General features: G+C 52.8%; 1 protein-coding gene across 1 annotated transcript in view; it reads left to right on the top strand.

The window, feature by feature from the left end:
• The window catches only part of BCR (BCR activator of RhoGEF and GTPase), a 66,715-nt gene that overhangs the window by 26,274 nt on the left and 21,406 nt on the right, over nt 1-19,035 (top strand). The window contains exons 2-8 of the mRNA XM_083373459.1: nt 8,655-8,839; nt 11,187-11,291; nt 11,651-11,836; nt 14,197-14,304; nt 15,129-15,189; nt 15,543-15,595; nt 16,872-17,012. Coding sequence (XP_083229585.1) covers nt 8,655-8,839; nt 11,187-11,291; nt 11,651-11,836; nt 14,197-14,304; nt 15,129-15,189; nt 15,543-15,595; nt 16,872-17,012 — 839 coding nt within the window. The remainder of the gene's footprint in view (nt 1-8,654; nt 8,840-11,186; nt 11,292-11,650; nt 11,837-14,196; nt 14,305-15,128; nt 15,190-15,542; nt 15,596-16,871; nt 17,013-19,035) is intronic.

Consider the following 19,035-nt stretch of genomic DNA (forward strand, 5'->3'; position numbering starts at 1 on the left):
GTGACATCAACAGACACCACCCACCCCCACCCCCGAAGTGCTGGTGATGGGGGCGCTGAGTTTGCTATCAGCCTATTATGCCAGCTTATCAGAAGAGATGCAGGAAGCCTCTGTCCATTGGGGAAGAAGTTACCAATTAAGTTATTTAGTGGAAGGGCCCAGGGCCCATGGACCAAGGTTCTGATCGTGATTCTGCCACTGTCCTTCAGAGGAGCTAAGCATACAAAGAGGTCACCTGCCACACCTTGCAACTTGTGGACTTCAAGTCCCAGAATTCCCCAGCCAGCATGCTATGCTATTCCCCATGCTATGGTGACTGTGGAATTCTCTTAAAGTTGCTAAGGTTGGATACGCCTGATGAAGATAGCATGGCCTCAATTGCATCAGGTCAACTTGCAATCTAGCACTTGCCTGTTCTCAGTAGGTGAGAACAAAAAAAAATTAAAAAATTCCCACCAAAGCACATCTGCTCTGTTTCTTCTGTAGTGGTGGCAGTCGGTCTCCAAACTCAGAGAGTAAGGTCTATCACAGGAAACAGCAAGAAGAATAAGGTTTAATAAAGGGGCCCCACCCTCCACTTTTGCTGTTGTAGCCCAGGAAACGGCCACATGACCTGTAGAATAGGTCTAACGCATTCTGTTGTGGACAATGGGCTTTTTTTTCTCCTTCTGAGGAGACCAGTAGGCAGCCTTGTCCCCCTCTCCGGAATCAGGCCAGCCACAGGTGTCTCCAGGCTCCACCTGGCAGACATTGGAGCAGTGATCTGGGCCCCTCCTCCTTTTCCCTCCTCTCCCACAGGGGAAAGAGCTCCTAATATTGGTGAACATCCCTCCCTGTCAGCGGCAGGACGACTGCTGAGCTTGTTTCGACTCCATTCAGTGGATCCCTTCAGCAACCCCCACGGTGGACACCTCTGGCTGGGGGGGGGGGTTCTAGGCTGTCTACCTGCCCTCTGAAGTGGCAAGGAGGACTTAAGGCTCCTGGTCTTGTTGTGGCCCTTGGAGGGAGAGCTAAATGGAGGGATTGCACTGCTTTTGCACAGGTGCGAGTGATTTCATCTAACACCTGCATTGTTTGCTCTAAAGAAGTACCTGTTCATTCCAGGTAGCCTCTGATAGCCAGAACTGTGGTGGAGAGGGGTGGGTGGGGGGGACTTGGCCACGTTGCTGCCTTAAAATTGGTCCAGCAGCAAGCTCTTCCTTGGGTTCTGCCGTCCCTCGGACTCAAGCAGCGACGCACTAAGTCCCTCGCCTTGAAATCCCTGAGGCGGCCAGTCCTGGTCAGGGACGCTGGGCTGGCTGCCTGTTCCTGAGCTGGCCACGAAGGCCCGTGGAGACTCCCAAGGGCGGAGAGGCTGTCAGTTCATGTGGGGGGGGGGTGTGTGTGGGAGGGGTTTTGACAGCAGCTGGTTTGCCCTTTGCACCTCTTGCCAGGAAGAACAGATTTGGTTCCTGCTGTGTTGCTTCGGGTTTCCTGTCATGCATTCTGCTTTGTGCTGTTTTAATGATGTTTCCAAGAGCAACTGGAGTGTTAATATGTGGGTGTATTAAAGCAATTTATATCAGCTACATTGGTTAGTTTCTGAGCTTGATTAAAAGTGTTAATATTAATCTGATCCTGAATCACTTAGGGTTGCAAAACAGATGGGTGGATGAATGTGTCAACTTTAATTTTTCCAATCAAACTATTTTTTTTTCATTTTGCATTTCAATGATTCTGCAACAAATGTACATGGAAATTCATATATGCTTTTCCTAATAATATTATGGTTTTTAAGTAATATATATGTATTTGCAGGCAATTACCCTAAGACATTTTTGTAGATTTTCCCCCCCTAAAATGCTAGCTTTTATTTTTTAATCCTTTAAAAAAAATGAGTAGAGAACTTGTGGGATAAAATTTGGAAACCCAATCCTATACCTCAGTTTGTATATTTGTTCCTTATAACTGAATTACCTAGGTTTTCATTAGAAAGCAAACGGAATAAAATTGCCTTCCGTTCTCTTGAATGGCAACTTCCAGGCTGCTGCACATAGATAAATCTTGCTCTGCTTTGCTCTGTGGGTTGAGAGGAGCGACTGAGCCCAGCCCTGGGTGGGTGTAAGGATCTTTCTTGGGGGGGGGGGCGTTTGTGTAATGAATGTGCCCCCAAGCCACCTCCTTGGTTTCAGGATTCTCTCTCTTGGAAGGCAGCTAAGAAAAGGAGCAGCTATTTCTGTTGGATTCTGCTAGTTCAGCCTGGGTTTCTTTGTAAACAAACCGGAGCCAAGGTTTTTGCCCTTTTAGTGTGGTGTTTTGTGCAGTCTTCCTGCCTGGAAAAGTAGGTGTGAACACTTGAAAGGCTTTTGCAATTTCCTGCTTGACATTTCATTTCATTGCAGTGAACACCACCCACCCACAAACACCCACCCCCACTCCTATGCATGCGCCCTGGGCCAGCCTGCCTGAGGGAGGAGCCTCCCCCGTGGCTTGCCAGCTCCCAGAAAAGCAGCAGCAGCAGCAGCAGGGCTGGGGTTGGCGTTGGGAGCAGGAGAAAGCCGGTGGCATCTACAGCAGGGTCTCCAGACTTGGTCACTTGAAGACTTGTGGAACAACTCCCAGCTTTGCTGGCTGAGGAATTCTGGGAGTTGAAGTCCACAAATCTTAAAAGTTGCCAAGTTTGGAGACCCCTGATCTGCCGGATAGAAATTCTCTCTCCTGCTTTTAATTGTCTCCGCTGACCAGCTCACCCACCCTGCTGAGCCTTGGCTGCGCTTGCTGGCTGCAGCTTGTGAATGCCGTCCCAGCCCCGGTGCCCCCCCCCCCGTGCCGAGGGGTCCTTTGGGGATTGGCCCCTCTTCCCTTGAGTGCCGAAGGGAGGAGCGAGCGGGAGGAGGGGCTTTGTGGAAAGCTTGAAATGCATCTGGGGTGGTGGACAGATGGGATTGCTTAGATCACAGGTGTCTGGCTGGAAACCTGATGCATTTGGATTGCCTGCTCAGCTGAGCCAGTCCCATGGAGCTGCCTTGCCTGAAGGAGGAGACTTTCTCCTGACTCCCAAGGAAATCTATGTATACATGGTTGTACTTAGACAATAAAAGGTTCATTCACTCAGCTCTTCCAAGGCCAGACTGACTGACCTGCCTAAGGTGGGACATGGGTTGAGGCATAGCCTTTGACCAAGGTTTGTTTTCCCAAAAGCACCCATGAACAGCCTAGACCAAGCTCCCAGCACCAAGGTGCAAGCTTGGTCCTGCATGCAATGGAGTTGGAAGCTTTAAGGAAAGAAAATGTTTTTGTCCATCCGGGTATTATTTGAAAAAAGTGGGGAGGTTTCATAGAAGCAGAGGTGTGTGTGTGTGTGTGTGTGTGTGTGTGTGTGTGCAATGCAGGCTCATGCACAGGGCAAAAGAACGGCTGGGGCAGGGGGTAACAAGAATAGGGTCTGCTTATCATCTGATGGATGATTTTGGGAATGTTGGATGGAGCGGGTTGAGCAGGGCTGGTGGGAGGGCGAGATATTTACTAGGTCAGGAAAAATGGCCTGAGGCCAGCAGCTTGTTACAATAACCAGGCACAAGTGTTTACCACTCCCTTCTCTCAAAAGCTGAGGATTTGGTCCATTGTTTATCCAGCAGGAGAAAGAGGTAGAGAATTGACCTTTGCTTTGACTATAAATAAGGCCTTTTACACGTGGTGGTTGCTGGATTTTTGTTTTAACAGTAAACAGTCACGGAGCTGCCTCTTTGAATCACTGCTGGCAAAGTGTCTGGTTCTCTCTCTCTCTCTCTCTCTCTCTCTCTCTCTCTCTCTCTCTCTCTCTCTCTCACACACACACACACACACACACACACACACACACACACACACACAATGGTCTGTGCTTATATTGTGGGAGTTTAGTGCTACACACCTGTGGGAAAGGGGCATTTTGCAACAGATGCACTAAGCACTTGCTGCTTATTGGCCCCTCAGCTCAAAGAGGCGCATCCAGAATTAAGGGGAGTTCAGGCCTGTAATGCTAAGCATTGAGAATATCCTTCCCATATTTCTTCATAGACTGGCTCTGCAATAAACCTCTGAACTCAGGTCCGGTAATTCTGGTGCCTCAGGGACCTTCCCGTCCTGTTCCACTCCCTTCAGATCACCGTGTCTATCCAGACTGTAGAACCTCAGGATAGAGTAGATAGAAGCTGTTGATGTCCTGGACCAATCTTACACATCTGGCTTGGAATAAGTTAACATGAAGCAACTCCTCACGTAGCAGTGATAGCCTTCATCTATGCAGACTTGGATAGCTGATCTCCAGGGTGGCCCCCTTGCCCCTTTGGGGGCGGGGACAATGAACTATGCCGCAGGAGAAGGTGGTGTTCTCCCTTCCATGAGGCAGAACTTTGTAGCCAGGAGAACCAGCTAGTAGGATATTCTTGAGGGTAAAAAATTATGGTTTGTGTTCCAGGATTTGCTGTCTGAGCAGATGTAAAGGCTTTTGCTTCCTGCTGTGTAGCAAACCTTTCCAGATTCCTCATGAAGACCTTGGGATGCCTTATCTCGGATTTATTTCTGACTTGCCCCCTGTTAACAGCCTTAATGCTACTGGTTGTAGTCATTTCATCCTCCACTCCGGAGACTGTATTCCAACACCAAGCATGCCCAGCTCTCTCTTTCTGATAAAGTTGTCCATTTTACTGTCCATTTTTAAACTCTCTATTTTAAATCATCTTTAAATTTCCATTTCTTTTAATCTTTTACATTGTCCCCTACAACTCTAAGTTTGATAGTGAAATCGAAAGGCTGGTTCTACCCAGGAACAATCTCCCCATTGTCATGTAAACTATAAGCAAGAGAACCAGCCTGGACTTTTTTTTACTGTTGGTTGATTCTGGCATAGTCCTCGTGCCCTGGCTAACAAATGCCTGCCCACTGGCTTCCATGCCTGATGACTCAGACTTTCTCCAGGAAATTTAAACAGCATCTGGTCACACCTGTTGTGTTGTGCAATTTCTCAAGAAACAAGTAGATCTTTCCAAGACTTCCTCAGAACAGCCTGCTGGCTGCCATCAATGGGAAAGGACCCCCACTTCCTCCCCCTTCCATTTTTTGGAAATCCCATGTAGCTTTCTTTCAGATTCCTCCATGCCACCCAACTGCTTAAGAAGCTGGATGCTAAGTTAATCGACTCCATAGGTTTCTACATCATTTTATATTTTGCTGGTAGCTACGATGAATATCAATTGCCACCCTTTCCTCTGTGCCCTTTAAGGCTCTACTCTGCTAAACTCTTTCATCTTGGGGCAGGGAGGAGTTGGACACAGTTTGGATCCTGCTGTAGAACAGGCAGAACGGAAGACCTGGCCAGCCACAGACCTCAGGAAGCAGCAGCGCCCATCCCCCTGGCCCACCCTTTGCAGATCCTTGGCAGTACCTGACAAGGCCCTCGGCAGCCTCGCCATCAGGCCTCGAGGAGAAGACCACAAAGTTTGGGGATAGGGGTGAGAATTGGATTACATCAGTAGAGGAACGTTCCACCATTTTTAGGCAAAAAAGAGATTTTTAGCATGAATGGGCATCCTCCCACCAATCCTACGTGGGATTTTTTTTGAGCTTAAGATCCATAGGAGATCAGTGGTTCCTCACCCTGCTGCCACCTCTCCTGAAAATGCTTCTCCCAGATTCCACCGGCGGGAGTTGCCTACTAAAGATGCCTGTTGGTTGCATGGTGTGTGTGTGTGTGTGTGTGTGTGTGTGTGTATCAGAGCCGCTCTTGCCAGTCTCTGCACTGTGAGGCAGATTTGCTGAACGGCACCAGAATCTGCTGCCTGCTGCTCTGACAGCATCGTCTCTGAGCTGAGCCTGCTGCTGAGAACGCAGCAGGGACAGGAAAAAGCTTGTGGAACAGCTGCTCGTGTGAAAGTGACTTTGGCTGGGGGAACAGGCTGGGCTTCCTTCCAGGGAGGTTCTGGTCCAAGAAGCCAAAAGCAGCTCCTGAAAGGGGCCGCTCAGCTGATTGGAAACCCTCGTTTTTGCTGGGTGGCAGATGCCCAAGAGCCTGGCCAGCCACAAAGCTGGTCTGGTGGGCTGTGTTAATTACCTGAGTGGAGGGAGGGGAATCTGCTCTTGCCGTGTGCGGGATTGCCTTCTCCAGATAGGCAGACTCTTCTGAAACAACCATAGTGATAAAAAGGTGGTATATAGGAAGTCAGCCACAGGTGTCTAAATGCAGTAGTTTGAAATGCTGGCAAACCTTTTGAATGCTCAGAATCTGAGGTTGAATCGAATATCTTCCTCGTTACTAACGGCAAAACCCTCCCACCCCCTCTACTCCTTGTCTGTGGGGCTGGGAGTCGGGAGTAGAGAATGCTGCTGCTTCTACACAGTTTGTTGCTTAGCTTTGGCATCTCTCTCGCTCTTCCTTGAGTTTGGTACTTCTTAAATTGGGAGTTATTATCCCCAAGGGGGTAGTTTGGGTACATCCTGGGGCTGTTGGAACAATTTGTAATTGCTGTTTCTGAGTCCAGGGTCCAGGTTGAGCTGCCACCCCTGAGATGCTTCTGTGAAACAATGGAGTCAACTTTTTTGTGGGAACAGTGACCTTGTTTGAGATAGAAAGCGGTAATTTGGTGAAACAATTATTGAACCAGCGCTCTAGTTTGACAAGAACCACATTCACTAAAGTTTGATGTTAATAAAATGAGAGCATGGATCTTGGGTTTATCTGTGTTCAACATCAGCAGCAGAGTTGGTAGCTGGGCGATGTTTTGGGTTCAGTCCCTGTCAGCCACAACCAGAACCACCGAGGATCGCAAGTCTCACGAATCCCAAAGGGGCGGGCAGAAACCTGGTCTTCAGGGAAGAGACAGATTCAACTCCGTGGAGGAGCAGCAGGATTTGGTACTCTTCAGTGGAGAGCCATTCGTGAAATTTCTTAGGAGCCACGAGCACGGTGGCCTTAACTGTATGTCAAGAGGTTCTCCTCGTTCTAGGATCTAGAAGACAGGTGAGGAAAGCTTTGGTTGATGTCCTAGTTGTGGTCATGCTGGAATGGTGTATGTTGAGGATAGTCATGTTCTGGTCCTGAAATCATACAGAGCCTCCTACTTTAACAAAGGGTTGGACTAGAAGACCTCCAAGGTCCCTTCCAACATGTTCTAACTTCTTGCTGGCTTCTCCGTGGACTTTCCCCTTGGGAAGCTGGCAAGGGGTGTTAGACTGTGGCGGCACAGTGGCTGCCAATTTGCCAATAGACTCGGCCTGAAGAACCTTGAAATTTCAATCCCCCGGGAGTTCTGGGTCCCAGATTTTGGATGCATTCTTAAGTTAGCCCATTTGAGGTAATTTGATTCAAAATTGTTGCCCGATGATGCACCGATTTGCTCCTTTGAAGGTTACAGACAAAGAAAAAGAGTTTTAGCATTACTTCTGTTTTATATTTGCTGGTTTTAAAACATTTGGAGGGAAACAGAGAAAGAAACTCGGATGGATTCTTGTTTTCCCCCAATTCACCAAAATACCGGAGGGGAGGAGGGGAAAGGAAATGGCATTCCAGCTTTCAGCGTTCTGTTCCTGCAGCCCGGGCTGATGTGACGCAGCTCCAGTCAGACGGGTGGACCTGTTCCCTGACCTGGCCTCTCTCGGAGAGCTGCTGGGGGAGTGATTCCTACACTGCTGTTAAATTTTAAATTTACTGACAAAATTTAACACAGAAATAGTTGGTCGCAGAAGTGACTGCCTGCCAAGGCTCCTAGATTGGGGCCGAAAGGTGAAAGCAGAAGCAGTGTGCTCCATCCTGTTTGGGTAGACCAGGCGGCTCTGATAGACACATTCTCCTACACTGGTGCTGTTAGTACTGACCCGGGGGCAGAGTTGGTACCTGGAAGCCCTGCCCAGCCCATTTTGCTTCCTCCACCTCTTGTTCAGGTGGGTTATATTGTGGGAGAGCCCCTCTGGGAACAGACAAACCAGCCTTCATCTCGCCCTGGAGCAGCAGATTTGCTGAAGGCCGTTCGGCAATAAATCCCAAACTTGCCGGCCTCACTTGCCATTTTGGACATTCTCCTTGGGCTTTTGTCTCCTTTTCAGGTTTGTGGTGGTCCCTGGGTTCTGATCCCCAAATCTGTTTTTCCATCATGAATGTCCACATGGTGTGAATAGCAGCTTGGTGGATGCTCCAGGCAGGAGAAGAGCTGGCCGTCTCCCGCCTGGACCTCGCTTGTCCCTGTGAAGCAGAAGGAGCTGGCCTGGTGGGCTTCTTCAGGGTTTTCTGGTTCTCTGTTTGCAAAGGAGTCACAAGTCACACATCACAACTGCAGTTGCAGATTAACCCACAAAATGCAGATTTCCATTTTCTCCACAGGTTTGTGCTGGGAGGAGTCCAGTATGTGTTATTCCAGTAGATTTTAGACCATAATGTATAGCTTTGCAAGTCATCTCCTGGTCACAAAAAAATTTCTGTCTGCTCTGAAATTGAATTGGTCTCAATTATGCTTTTGTTGGAAAGGTCGAGGCCTTTGTCCAAGGGTGCCAGGTTAACAAGGTCTCCTGGAGACCCCTCTGCAGAAAAACAGGAGCTGGAAAGGTCGGGAATCCACAGAGCAGATCAGGCGGAAGAGCCCAAGGACGCCGTTGGCCCCCAGGCCAGTTCTTCTTTCCCATTCTCCCTTCCCTTCCTTTTACAGATCTTTCCTTCGGTGGCCCCTCCCCAGGCTACGCCTACGATGTGGACAGAGCGGAAGAGCAGAGGCACCACCATGACATGATGCCCTTCATCGATGACTCCCCCTCCTCTTCACCCCATCTCAGCTCCAAGAGCCGAGGCAGTCGAGATGGCTTCTCATCGGGGTCCCTGGAGTCTACAAAATCAGTGAGTTGCTGCTGCATCGCCCTGGGGCAAAGCGGGGAGCTGGAAAGTTGGCTTTGGGGGTGCACTTGCAGCTCTGTGGGTTCTGTAGCATCTGCCCCTTGGCGTCAAAGGAGGCCTTTGGCATGCCTGGGTTGATAGCAGGACCCAGAACTGCATTCAGACTGGACGCCCGGGCGCAGCACCTCCAGCCAGTAAGTATGGACGTCATTGTGCAGGACATCTACTCTGAAGAAAGGGGGGGGCAACTTTACCCAAAGGTGTAGAAGCAACACAGGTGGTTGGGAATCTACTGCGGTGTTGGTTTAGTCAGGATTTGTTGACCACTCAGAGTGTCCGGTTGGCTTCACATAAAATAAAAACTGGCCCAGACTGTATTTTTGTAGAGGACACACAGGAGGAAAAGAAAGAGCTCCTGATTCCGTTTGGCAGGAGATAGAATTCAATTCCCCTTGCTGAGTGAAGCTGGGTTCATTTCTTGCATCTCCTCAACGTTTCTATATGTTTCTCTGTTTGCTTTGCCCAGTTCTTTGGGTCTTGTGTGTGTGGGGGGGGTTTGTTGGTATGTGAGTCTTTGCGCAAGGCTTGGATTCAAAGCTCTTCCTTCAAGGCAGGAAAACACACACAAATACGCACCACACACACACACACACACACACACACACACACACAAATAAACACGCACAGAGAGAGAGAGAGACACACGCGTCTTTCTGTTGTTCTGGCTGAACAGGGTTTGCCCTTCCCAGCCAAGGGGCAGCCACAGTCCTCCTCGTACCCGAAGAGCGTTGGTGCCCCCAGAGGAAGGATGGTGGAGCCTGGCAGAGTTCAGGACACCCTTTGCTCGTGGACTGTGCCCCACAGGAGCCCCCATTTTGAGGATGTGGATCCCCTTCCCCCCATTGTGCTGCCCGGGCCTTGCCTCTTCATGTCGGTGGGGCTCAGGATAAATCACGGCACTAACTTTTGAGACGAAGAGTTGGCCTGGCCCTGCGGCTCGCAAGCTTTTGCTCCTGCCCCTTCTGCTTTTGCCAGCCTGGCGCAGGGCCTCTGGGCTTGCCCCGAGCCCAAAGACGGGCAGGGCCCTCCCCGCTTTCTGTGCATGCAGGGTTGAGGAAAAGCCGAGGAAGGAGACCCCCCAGGTTGGGTGGCACCCGAGGCAGTCCTTTCCGAGCTGCGGCATGCCACATTCCCTGAGAGAAGGGGCACTCTGGGCACTGCAAGCTGGCAGTCCTGCCCCTCTGTGTTTCCTTGGCTCCTCGCTCCTGCTCCTTTTATTGTGCCCGGCCGTGTGCCCTGGGGGGGGGGGAAGAGGAGGAAGGGGGAAGAGATGGGGAGATTTTGCTTTGCAGAGACTGTGTGTGTGTTTGTGTGATCAGGCCCCAAAATGGGTGTGTGGAGAGGGCTTAGTAGGACCCTGTGTGGTGGCTTTGAAGTTGAAATCTTGCAGGCTGAGGGAGGGACTCTCAGTGAGAGCTTTTGCCAGCCTTTTCCTTTTGTGCCAAGATATCCCCCCCCCCACAGCTGGCTGCCTTCCTACGTATCTGACTAACCTCCCCCCTCCCCCCAATTCTCCTTATTCTCTGCTGTTCAATGGCTTTGCTGGAATAGGCAGGCCCTTCCTGAGCTGAGCTGGCAAGGATGTCATTGGCGGGCTATAAATAAGCTGGCTCTGCTCCTCTCCTCCTTCACCCCCCCAAAAGCTCCTTGGCAGCACCTTCTGAGGGAGGAAAGTGCCCCCCCTTGGGGCTGGCTGGGCACTTCTGCTGGCCCCATGCCTGCAGGTCCAGGGCGAATGGCACTCGAGCCCTGGGGAGGAGCCTGCTTGCTCCCGCAGAGCCAGTGGGAAGCGAACCTTGTCTGCTGGGGAGGGGTCTCTCATGGGGCTGCGTTCAAGGAGGGCCAGACAATACGGCAGGTGGGAGGGAGGGGATGGCCTTCCCTGGTCTCTCCTGAGCCCTGCCCCCATCTTGGTGTGGCAGCCATTACGGCGGGTGGTGGGCATGGCTCCAGAGAGTCAGCAGGGAGGGACGCTGTGTGGAAGGTTCCCAGGAGAGTGGGGAGGGGTCCTAGAACTGGCCCGTCTTTTATTGGCTCCTGCAAGCCCAGAGCCCATCCAGCCACTCCGCTGCCCTGGGAGTTCAGCTGGTTGCGCGAAGCATGTTGCAGAGTGAACGTGTGCCTCAGTGTCCCTGTCTGTGCTTCACTTCGTTCTCCTGGGGAGAGCAGCCCCCCCCTCCTGGCTTCATTCTCTTTGGCCCCGGGCATTTCCACCCCTCCCCCAAATCTCCAGCTTCTGCACGAAGGCCTGGCCTCCCATTATTGTCTCCCCCCCTCTTCCTTTCTCCAGAGCGAGCCAGACCTGGAGAAGGGTCTGGAGATGAGGAAGTGGGTCTTGTCCGGCATCCTGGCTAGTGAGGAAACCTACTTGGGTCACCTTGAGGCTCTCCTGCTGGTAAGAGCATCGGTGTGTGTGGGGGGGGGTGGAGTTTATCCTCCAGCTAAGCTGAAGATGGGCCTGGGCACGGACAACCAAGTCTCTCCCTCCCCGAGGGGAACAACCTGGGCAGCCACTGAGAAATCCCCCCCGCCTGGGCTCCGTCCGAGCGAGGGACTGGCTTTTTCTGCTTCTGCCCATTTCCTCATGGCCGAAGCCCTGGCTGGCGACGGTGCTGTGGGCTGGGGTGGCCGCGGTGCTGTGGGGTGGGCCGAGTGGGCTGTCCCCAAAGACTGTGGGTTTCCCCAAGGGGGGATGCCCAGGAAGGTGCCCGCTGGGCAGAGAAGGCAGCCGGCTCTGTGTCTCACATCTTTTAGCCCATGAAGCCTTTGAAGGCGGCTGCCACCACCTCCCAGCCAGTGCTGACCAGCCAGCAGATTGAGACCATCTTCTTCAAAGTGCCCGAGCTCTACGAGATCCACAAGGACTTCTACGATGGGCTTTCCCCTCGGGTCCACCAGTGGAGCCACCAGCAGCGGGTGGGCGACCTCTTCCAGAAACTGGTGAGCAGGACGTTGGGCCCGGGGGGAGGGGCAGGGTTGCCCGGCTCTGAGCCAGCTTGAGGCTCCAGTTCTCCTTTACCAGCATGTCGCTGGGTATGCGCAGTGGGAGGACGGGGGGGGGGACAGTGCTGGAAACCAGAGGGGGGGGAAGGAAGGCTGGCCGGGCTGTGGGCTGCCCACCCCTTGGCTGGAGGGAGCCTGTACTGGTGGTGGCAACAACCAGAGGCGTAGCGTGGGGGGTGCAGGGGGGGCCGGCCGCACCGGGCGCAACATCTGGGGGGGCGCCCATTAAGCTCGCCAGAGGAGGACGATTCCGCTTCGCCGAGGGTCGGTGGTAGTGGGGGGACGGCAGCCGGTCAAGCCCGGCAACGCGTCCGATCCCGCTGCCGGCACCGGCAACTCTCCGTCCGCCGACGCCCCGTTGGGATCAGGCCAAGGCGCGTTGGGACGGGGCAAAGAGAAGAGCAGCGCCGCTGCCGCCCTTTCCGTGCCGGATTCGCACCCAGGGCCAAAAAAAATAAAATAAAGGCGCCAAGGAGGGCCCGCTCAGCGGCGCTTCGGAAGGCCCGAGTGGGCTCTGCCGCTTCGTCTCCGTGATCGCGCGCGAAGCCAAGCTGGGGATGGAGGCAGCCGGCAAAGGCTCGGCTTACGAGCCTCGCGGAAGATCAGCCACCCACTCGCGGAAGGGGCGGAGCGGGACGCCGCAGTGTCCACGTGGCTCCGCGCCGTGGTTAATCCCCGCTGCACCTGCGGCTGCCATGGCGGGGGAAAAGGAACGGCGGGTTAAGTTTTTGAGGGACGAGTTACTCGCCTTTTTTTTATTTCCCTCCACCCCACCCCACCCCACCCCGCTCGCTTCTTTTTCCCCAGGGAATCTGAAGCTACTTTGCGCACATCAAAAGCCTTGAGTATTTGCGGCTGAACTCTGAAAATCGCTGACCCGAAGGCAGCCCTCTCAAAGCACCAATCCAAACGGAAGCGGGGGGGGGGGCAGAGATTCATTCGCCCCGACCCACCTTTATTCAGGGAGGCGTGCATCACACGCCATTTTTTTTTTTATTTAGGGTTTTGATGAACACACAAGGGGAGCAATAGTCGTCCCTGGCATTCCTTTAAGCCAGTGGTGTAGCGTGGGGGGGTGCAGGGGGGGCCGGGCGCAACATCTGGAGGGGCGCATTAGATGCATTTTACTTTAATTACATCAGTATTTTCATAACAAACAATACATGTGCTTAGGGGGTAAGGGTTTCTTTAACTAATCTAGTGGAAGAGACTCGAGTGTTAAAATCCACGGGTTAGGGGGCGCAAATTACTTGCCTTGCCCCGGGTGCTGACAACCCACGCTACGCCACTGGCAACAACAACAACAACAACAACAAAAACGTAGAGGAGTCCCTGTGCGTTTTACTCCACTAGTCATTGCCAGCTCTAGAGGGCGCTGCTCCCCTCCGTTTCAAGGCGCTGCCCAGGGACATTTCCGCCAGTCACGTGGGCAGCGTGGCGTCACGGAGCGCAGTCACCTTCCCGCCAGAGTGGCACCCCCCGTGTACCTCCGTCCGTTTGATTTGCTTTCAAACTGCTAGGTTGGCAGGAACTGATAGTCCTTGACTTAAGACCACAATCGTAAGTCTTGGTTGTAAATTGAGGCACCCATCTGACTGTACCTAGTTTTCTGATATTTTTTACAGTGGTCATTAAGTGAAGCGCAGAGCAATTAAGTGAACGGTGCAGTCATTAAGTGAACCCCTTCTTCCAAATGGTTGTTTTTTGCTGAAACTGGCAGAAAGGGGTGCAAATCACCAGGGTGACTGTGAGACGCTACAGCTGGTCATGAATGCCGGCCAGTCGCCAGGGGCCCGAAATTGAGTCACGTGATTGTGAAGGGGGGGCACATTTTACGGTGTCGGAAGTGCCTTATGGGCCATAAATCTCCTATTCCGAGGCCATCCACTCGTAGGGATGCTGCCCAGTGATGTCACATGGGCCACCTCCCTCCTCGGGTGTAAAGTATTCCTCAGCCAGCCTTGCAGGGCTGTTGTTTTTTCCTGGAGGAAGAGCAGGGGGCGGCTGCCTCTTCCCCAGAGAGCGCAGGGGGAGCCAAGAAAGAGGGGCGTCTTCCCCCCGGGGGCCAAAGGTGAGGGAGCCGGTCTGGGCCTCTCTCCCCCTCCTGCCTCAGTTCTCGGCTTGGCGGGCGCCTGCCAGGGGCAGGCAGAGGCTCATCCAGACGGTCCTCTGCTTCCCCAGAGCTCCAGCCAGCCTCCCGAGATGCGGGGGGGGGGGGCTGCCAGCGGCCATCTCTGCCCTCCCCTGCCTTTCCACACCTGGCTGGGTCTCATTCCACATTTGCCCCCCCCCCCCAGGCCAGCCAGCTGGGCGTGTACCGGGCCTTCGTGGATAACTACGAGGTTGCCATGGAGACGGCCGAGAAGTGTTGCCAAGCCAACGCGCAGTTTGCAGAGATCTCGGAGGTGAGCGAGGCCGTGCTGCATGATGGCTGCCGGCGGTGGGGCGGGTGTCCTCATAGGGCTCTGGTGGGACTCTTCTGCCCCCACTTCACCTGGGTTAAACCCGTAATGGGGCTGGTGTTGCAGGTTCTGCAGGTCTCTCAGCCGTGAGGATGGCCAGAAGGCCTGGTGCGGGGGGGGGGGCTTCTCCCGGCATACAGCACCCCAGGGACCCTCCACAAAAGTCAACTAATTTGGGGGCTGCTCTTGGAACCTGAGAAACCTGGCCTGGAATTTGACTTATCCCAACTCAGGTTTTGCCACCTGGTGGAGTCACTTTGTTCCTTAGCAAATATTCTTACATGTGGTTTCAAGAACTCTTCCAGTGTGGCTTTTATCAGAGAAATACTCCCCCTCCGAGCAAAACCCTTCCCTCACATTACCCGCAAGGTGAGGGAGCAGAGGACCGTCTCCACCAGGAATATCTCAGTTGGGCTTGGAGGAGACTTGGGGGGGGGGCAGATTGAGGTCCAGCACTGCCCCCTCTTCCATTGGCCTTCAGGGACCGGTTGTAAGGCTGGAGCATCGAGGTCTCCCTGGGCTGCTGAAATTCCAGCCGGTTTGTCTGAGTGCCTCCCCAGTAAATGCCTTTCTCTCGAAGGGAGGGGAGAGCCTGCGTAGAGGGGGTGGCAACCAGTATGACGAGAGGGGTAACCTCTGAGCTGGTGCTTTCTGTGCTGGAAGATCGTGGGCAAACCAGGCAGCATCTGTCACCAGGTGAGGAGCAGCTGGCAAGTCCACGATGCAGGCCGAAAAAACATAACCGGAGTCTTGCTCATCTTTTGTAGAACCTCAGAGCCAGAGGCTCCAAGGATGCAAGAGACCAGACAACAAAAAACTCCTTGGAAAGTAAGTGCCCCGGTGGGTTTGAGATTTGGGTTTTCTGGACAATAGCAAACCCCCCACCCCAGCCCCCTGACTGCCTTGGTTAGTTTTTCTTTTCTGAACAGCCAAAGTGCTAGTTTGGGGAGTGAAGTCCTTGAGTTCAACAGCAAAAGGGGACTCGGCATCCTATAGCAATCCATTGTGCGTGGGATGGAAAGGGCTTGGCTAGTGTGGAGGGAGTAGCAGAGATGAATTGCAAAGGATTGCAGCGGACATATTGTCAGAGAAGGGGTTTTCCCACGAACCTGTTGGATTATTTTGCTCCCCAGAGAATTGTGTTGCCCTACAGCTTCTAATTTTCCTTCATTTCCCCATAGCTCTCCTGTACAAGCCAGTGGATCGGGTCACACGCAGTACACTTGTGCTCCACGTAAGTTGCCATGAATATTAATGTTGTTGGCTTTTCTGCTGGAAATTGGAGGGGCTGCTTTGTTTCAGAGAAGTCAGTGCACAAGCAAGAAATAGCACAAAGAATGGAAAGAGTTGCCAGACGTGGTGTCTTTTCCACCGGCTGCAAAATGCAGGTTAGCAAAGCACAGGTGTTCCCTTCACCTGACGTGCTCCGTGCAGCATCTTATGGCTGAACCGGATGGCTGCTTCATGCAGCAGAGTCAGATAGAGGTTGGCTTCCCACAGTACACCGGATCACATTCAAATGATTCCTGTTTAGTCTGGTTGGGGTAGGAGAGTGGGGGGCAGGCAAGATGCCCCAGGAGAAGAAGTTGGGTGATCACTGGAGGACTTGTAAAAGCAATGCTGCTAACAGGAAAAGGGGCTTCCTTAGTACCTGGAGCATAAGATGCCCGTGCAGCTACTGCTCCATGCAGAACCACCCACAGCTTTGCCAGAAGCCCACTCATGGAGAATCCCCGGGCTTTATCACTTGTGGAGTTTTTTTCCTCATCTCTGAGCTGAGATGAAGCAAGACGTCAACATAATTCTAGCTCTGGGCTCCTAGAGGTATAGATGCAACTGTTAGGGAGAGCAAGCTTCAGCAGCATGGGACAGTGGTGGTGAACATTTTGGGGATTGAGTGCCCAAACTGCAACTCAAAACCCACTTATGTATTGTCGGGTGCTGGGTGGGTGTGGCCTATTGGGTGGGTGTGGCCCATTGGGTGGGTGTGGCTGTGGTGGTAACAGCAGACTGGGTGGGACTAAAAAGTTCAATCAATCAATTCCAACTTTGCAAGATCTTTTTTTTTCCCGTGAGAAGTTGAAATTCATTGTTTGACTGAACCTTTTTTTTTTTTTTGCACACGGCAGCAAAGGCCTAAAGCCAAAAGGTTTTATAAAACCCAGCTGAAGGCCTAGGGCTGGGGTGACAGCGCGTGTGCCCAAAGAGAGGGCTCTGCATGCCACCTGTGGCACACGTGCCATAGGTTCACCACCACAGGCATAGGAGAAACGCCTCCAAAGGGAAGGAGGCTGTGGAATCAGTGACCCATGAGAGGGAGGCCGTGGGTGGGCTCAAGCAGAGCCTGGCAGCCATCTGTCTGGGAGGCTGGGTTCCTGCCTGGGGGAGGAGGAGCTTGGATCTGATGGTCTAAGCTTTAAGGTAGACAGGAAATCCTTCAGAAGTGAGGCCACCGGAGGGCCAGTGCTGTGCCCTGAAGGCCTTTCTTTCCCCTCCCTCTTGACAAGCAGGACTTGCTGAAGCACACCCCACCAAGCCACCCCGACTACCTGCTCCTGCAGGACGCCCTGCGCATCTCCCAGAACTTCCTGTCCAGCATCAATGAGGAGATCACGCCCAGGAGGCAATCCATGACTGTCCAGAAGGGGGAGGTGAGTGTCCAGCCGGCGCCTGGCGCCCACTTCCCAACGAGGTGGGCTACCTTTTGCCTGGCTAGCAGCACTTCCCCTAAGGGGCGACTCTTTGCCCCCTGCAAGAGCTCTGGTTGGGGAGGAGCTGCGCCGGGAGCGCCGAGACAGACACGTGGCTCTTCCAGACCGCCTGCTGACCGCCTCGCTTTTCTTGCCAATGAAGGACAGGGGGGCCCTCAGTCCAGCACCACCAGGCAGTCCTTGAGGAGGGGGCATCCTGTGGGGGGGATGTGAGCCAGCCTGACTCAAACGCTGCACTCACTGAAAGGCAGAGATCCAGATGTGGCTCAGTGGCCCGTTTCCCCTTTGTAAGGCGGGGGGGGGGGGTGATGCGATGCAGGCGAGAGAGAGGAACAGGGGAGGTTCACCCTGAAGGGCCGCCAGTAACCCCCACCTGCTTCTCGACTCACCTGCTGGGTCTCGGGGCTTGAGGAAAGGTTGACAGCCGAACCAGGCTTTGGGCGTCTGCGTGGCCTGCAGTGGGCCACCTCCTGGCCGGGCGCTCTGGCCCAGAAGCCCTGGAGGAGCATCTCCCGGCCACGGGTGCAACACGTCTGAAGTCAGGGAGTCAACTTCCCACCAGGAGGGGAAGCCAACTCTCTTGATTAGAAAGGCTACCAGCGTGGGTTCCGGCACAAAAGTCTCTTGCGGAAGGGAAGAGATAATCAGAAGTTACTATTCTCCTCCTCCTGGAAAGCCAGGACCGTGGATGGGTTCTACTTCAAATATTATGGAAATAAAAGATGAAGTAAAGTCTTCATCAGCTTGACTCCCAACATACATGGATGCGTCCTTGCAGTTTTCTTGGGATGATATGGAAGTGGGGTTTGCCCCAGGATGTTTTCCAGTGTCCTCATTTAGCCCATGGCTCTGGACATTTCAAAGGGTCCCCCATTTAAATGCCAACCAGGACCAGTCATGCCTGATTTTTAACTTTATATGATTTAGTGCTTCTTGCTATGTTTATCTTTGCCTTGAGATTTTCACCTAGTGATTGGACTGCAAATGTCCCAGAATAATGAGTTGTCTGATTATATCCCCAGACTGCTTGGAGAAGTTAGGTCCTGGTGCTGGATTTCTGGCTTCTCTGAATTTGTTTGGGTTGCTTCTAGCAACTGAAAAAGTGAACCACAGTGAACATGTCTTAATTTGGCCATAGCATGCAGGAGGTAATTGGGGTAAAAAAGACTTTTCTGTAAACGTTTCCATTTTAATATTGAATCCCCTGGGATTTGTTCAGCAGAGGAGTCCTTTTGCTGAGGGACCCCAAAGTAATAAAACGTCCTGGGTGTGCCATGAATGGCTTGAGGACAGTCCCGCTTACTTTAGACTTTCTGCCACAAGGAAGTATTCGGGCACACCTGGCCTAAAGGGGAATTTAGTTTGCCCTTTGGGCAATCAAAGAATGCCAAGGTGGAATCTGTGGTGTCTTTCCTCCCTTGCCCTCCCTCAGCTTGGAATAAAATGTCTGCATTTCTAGAGTTTTGTCCAGAACCTGAGGCATAACCCAGGCAGTTCCAAGGGTGCCGAGATCCTCGAGCTCTATAATTGTTTTTAAGTAGTGCTGACTTGGGAAATATTTCTTTGTGTTGAGTTGCGGCCAGTTGGCTTCAACAGAACCTAAAAACCAAGAATAGGACGACCCTCGTGGTTTTGTTTTTTACGGATTGGATGTTATGCAGCAGCGCTGAGCATGGAGAGTTGCGCACTGGTGGACAGTGGCCGGTGGACAAAAAGTAGTCAAGTTGGGTTTGAGCTCCCATCAGTACTTAGTACTTCAAACTCGATCCAGGTTACAACATTCTTAGTAGGGCTGTTTTGTCCCTCGCTTCAAGAGAAAGATACGGGGTTTTTTCCATTTTAGACAAGCAGGCTGTGACCCTCGTCTGTCACAAACTACTTTTGAGTCCCTCGGCTGCTCTGGGGCAGGTAGGGTAGTCCGGTGGTTGCCGTTACCCAGCGTCTCCAGGGCAACGGCTTCTTC

The sequence above is a fragment of the Vipera ursinii genome (genome assembly GCF_947247035.1).
Source record: "Vipera ursinii genome assembly, chromosome: 14".
Lineage (NCBI taxonomy): Eukaryota > Metazoa > Chordata > Lepidosauria > Squamata > Viperidae > Vipera > Vipera ursinii.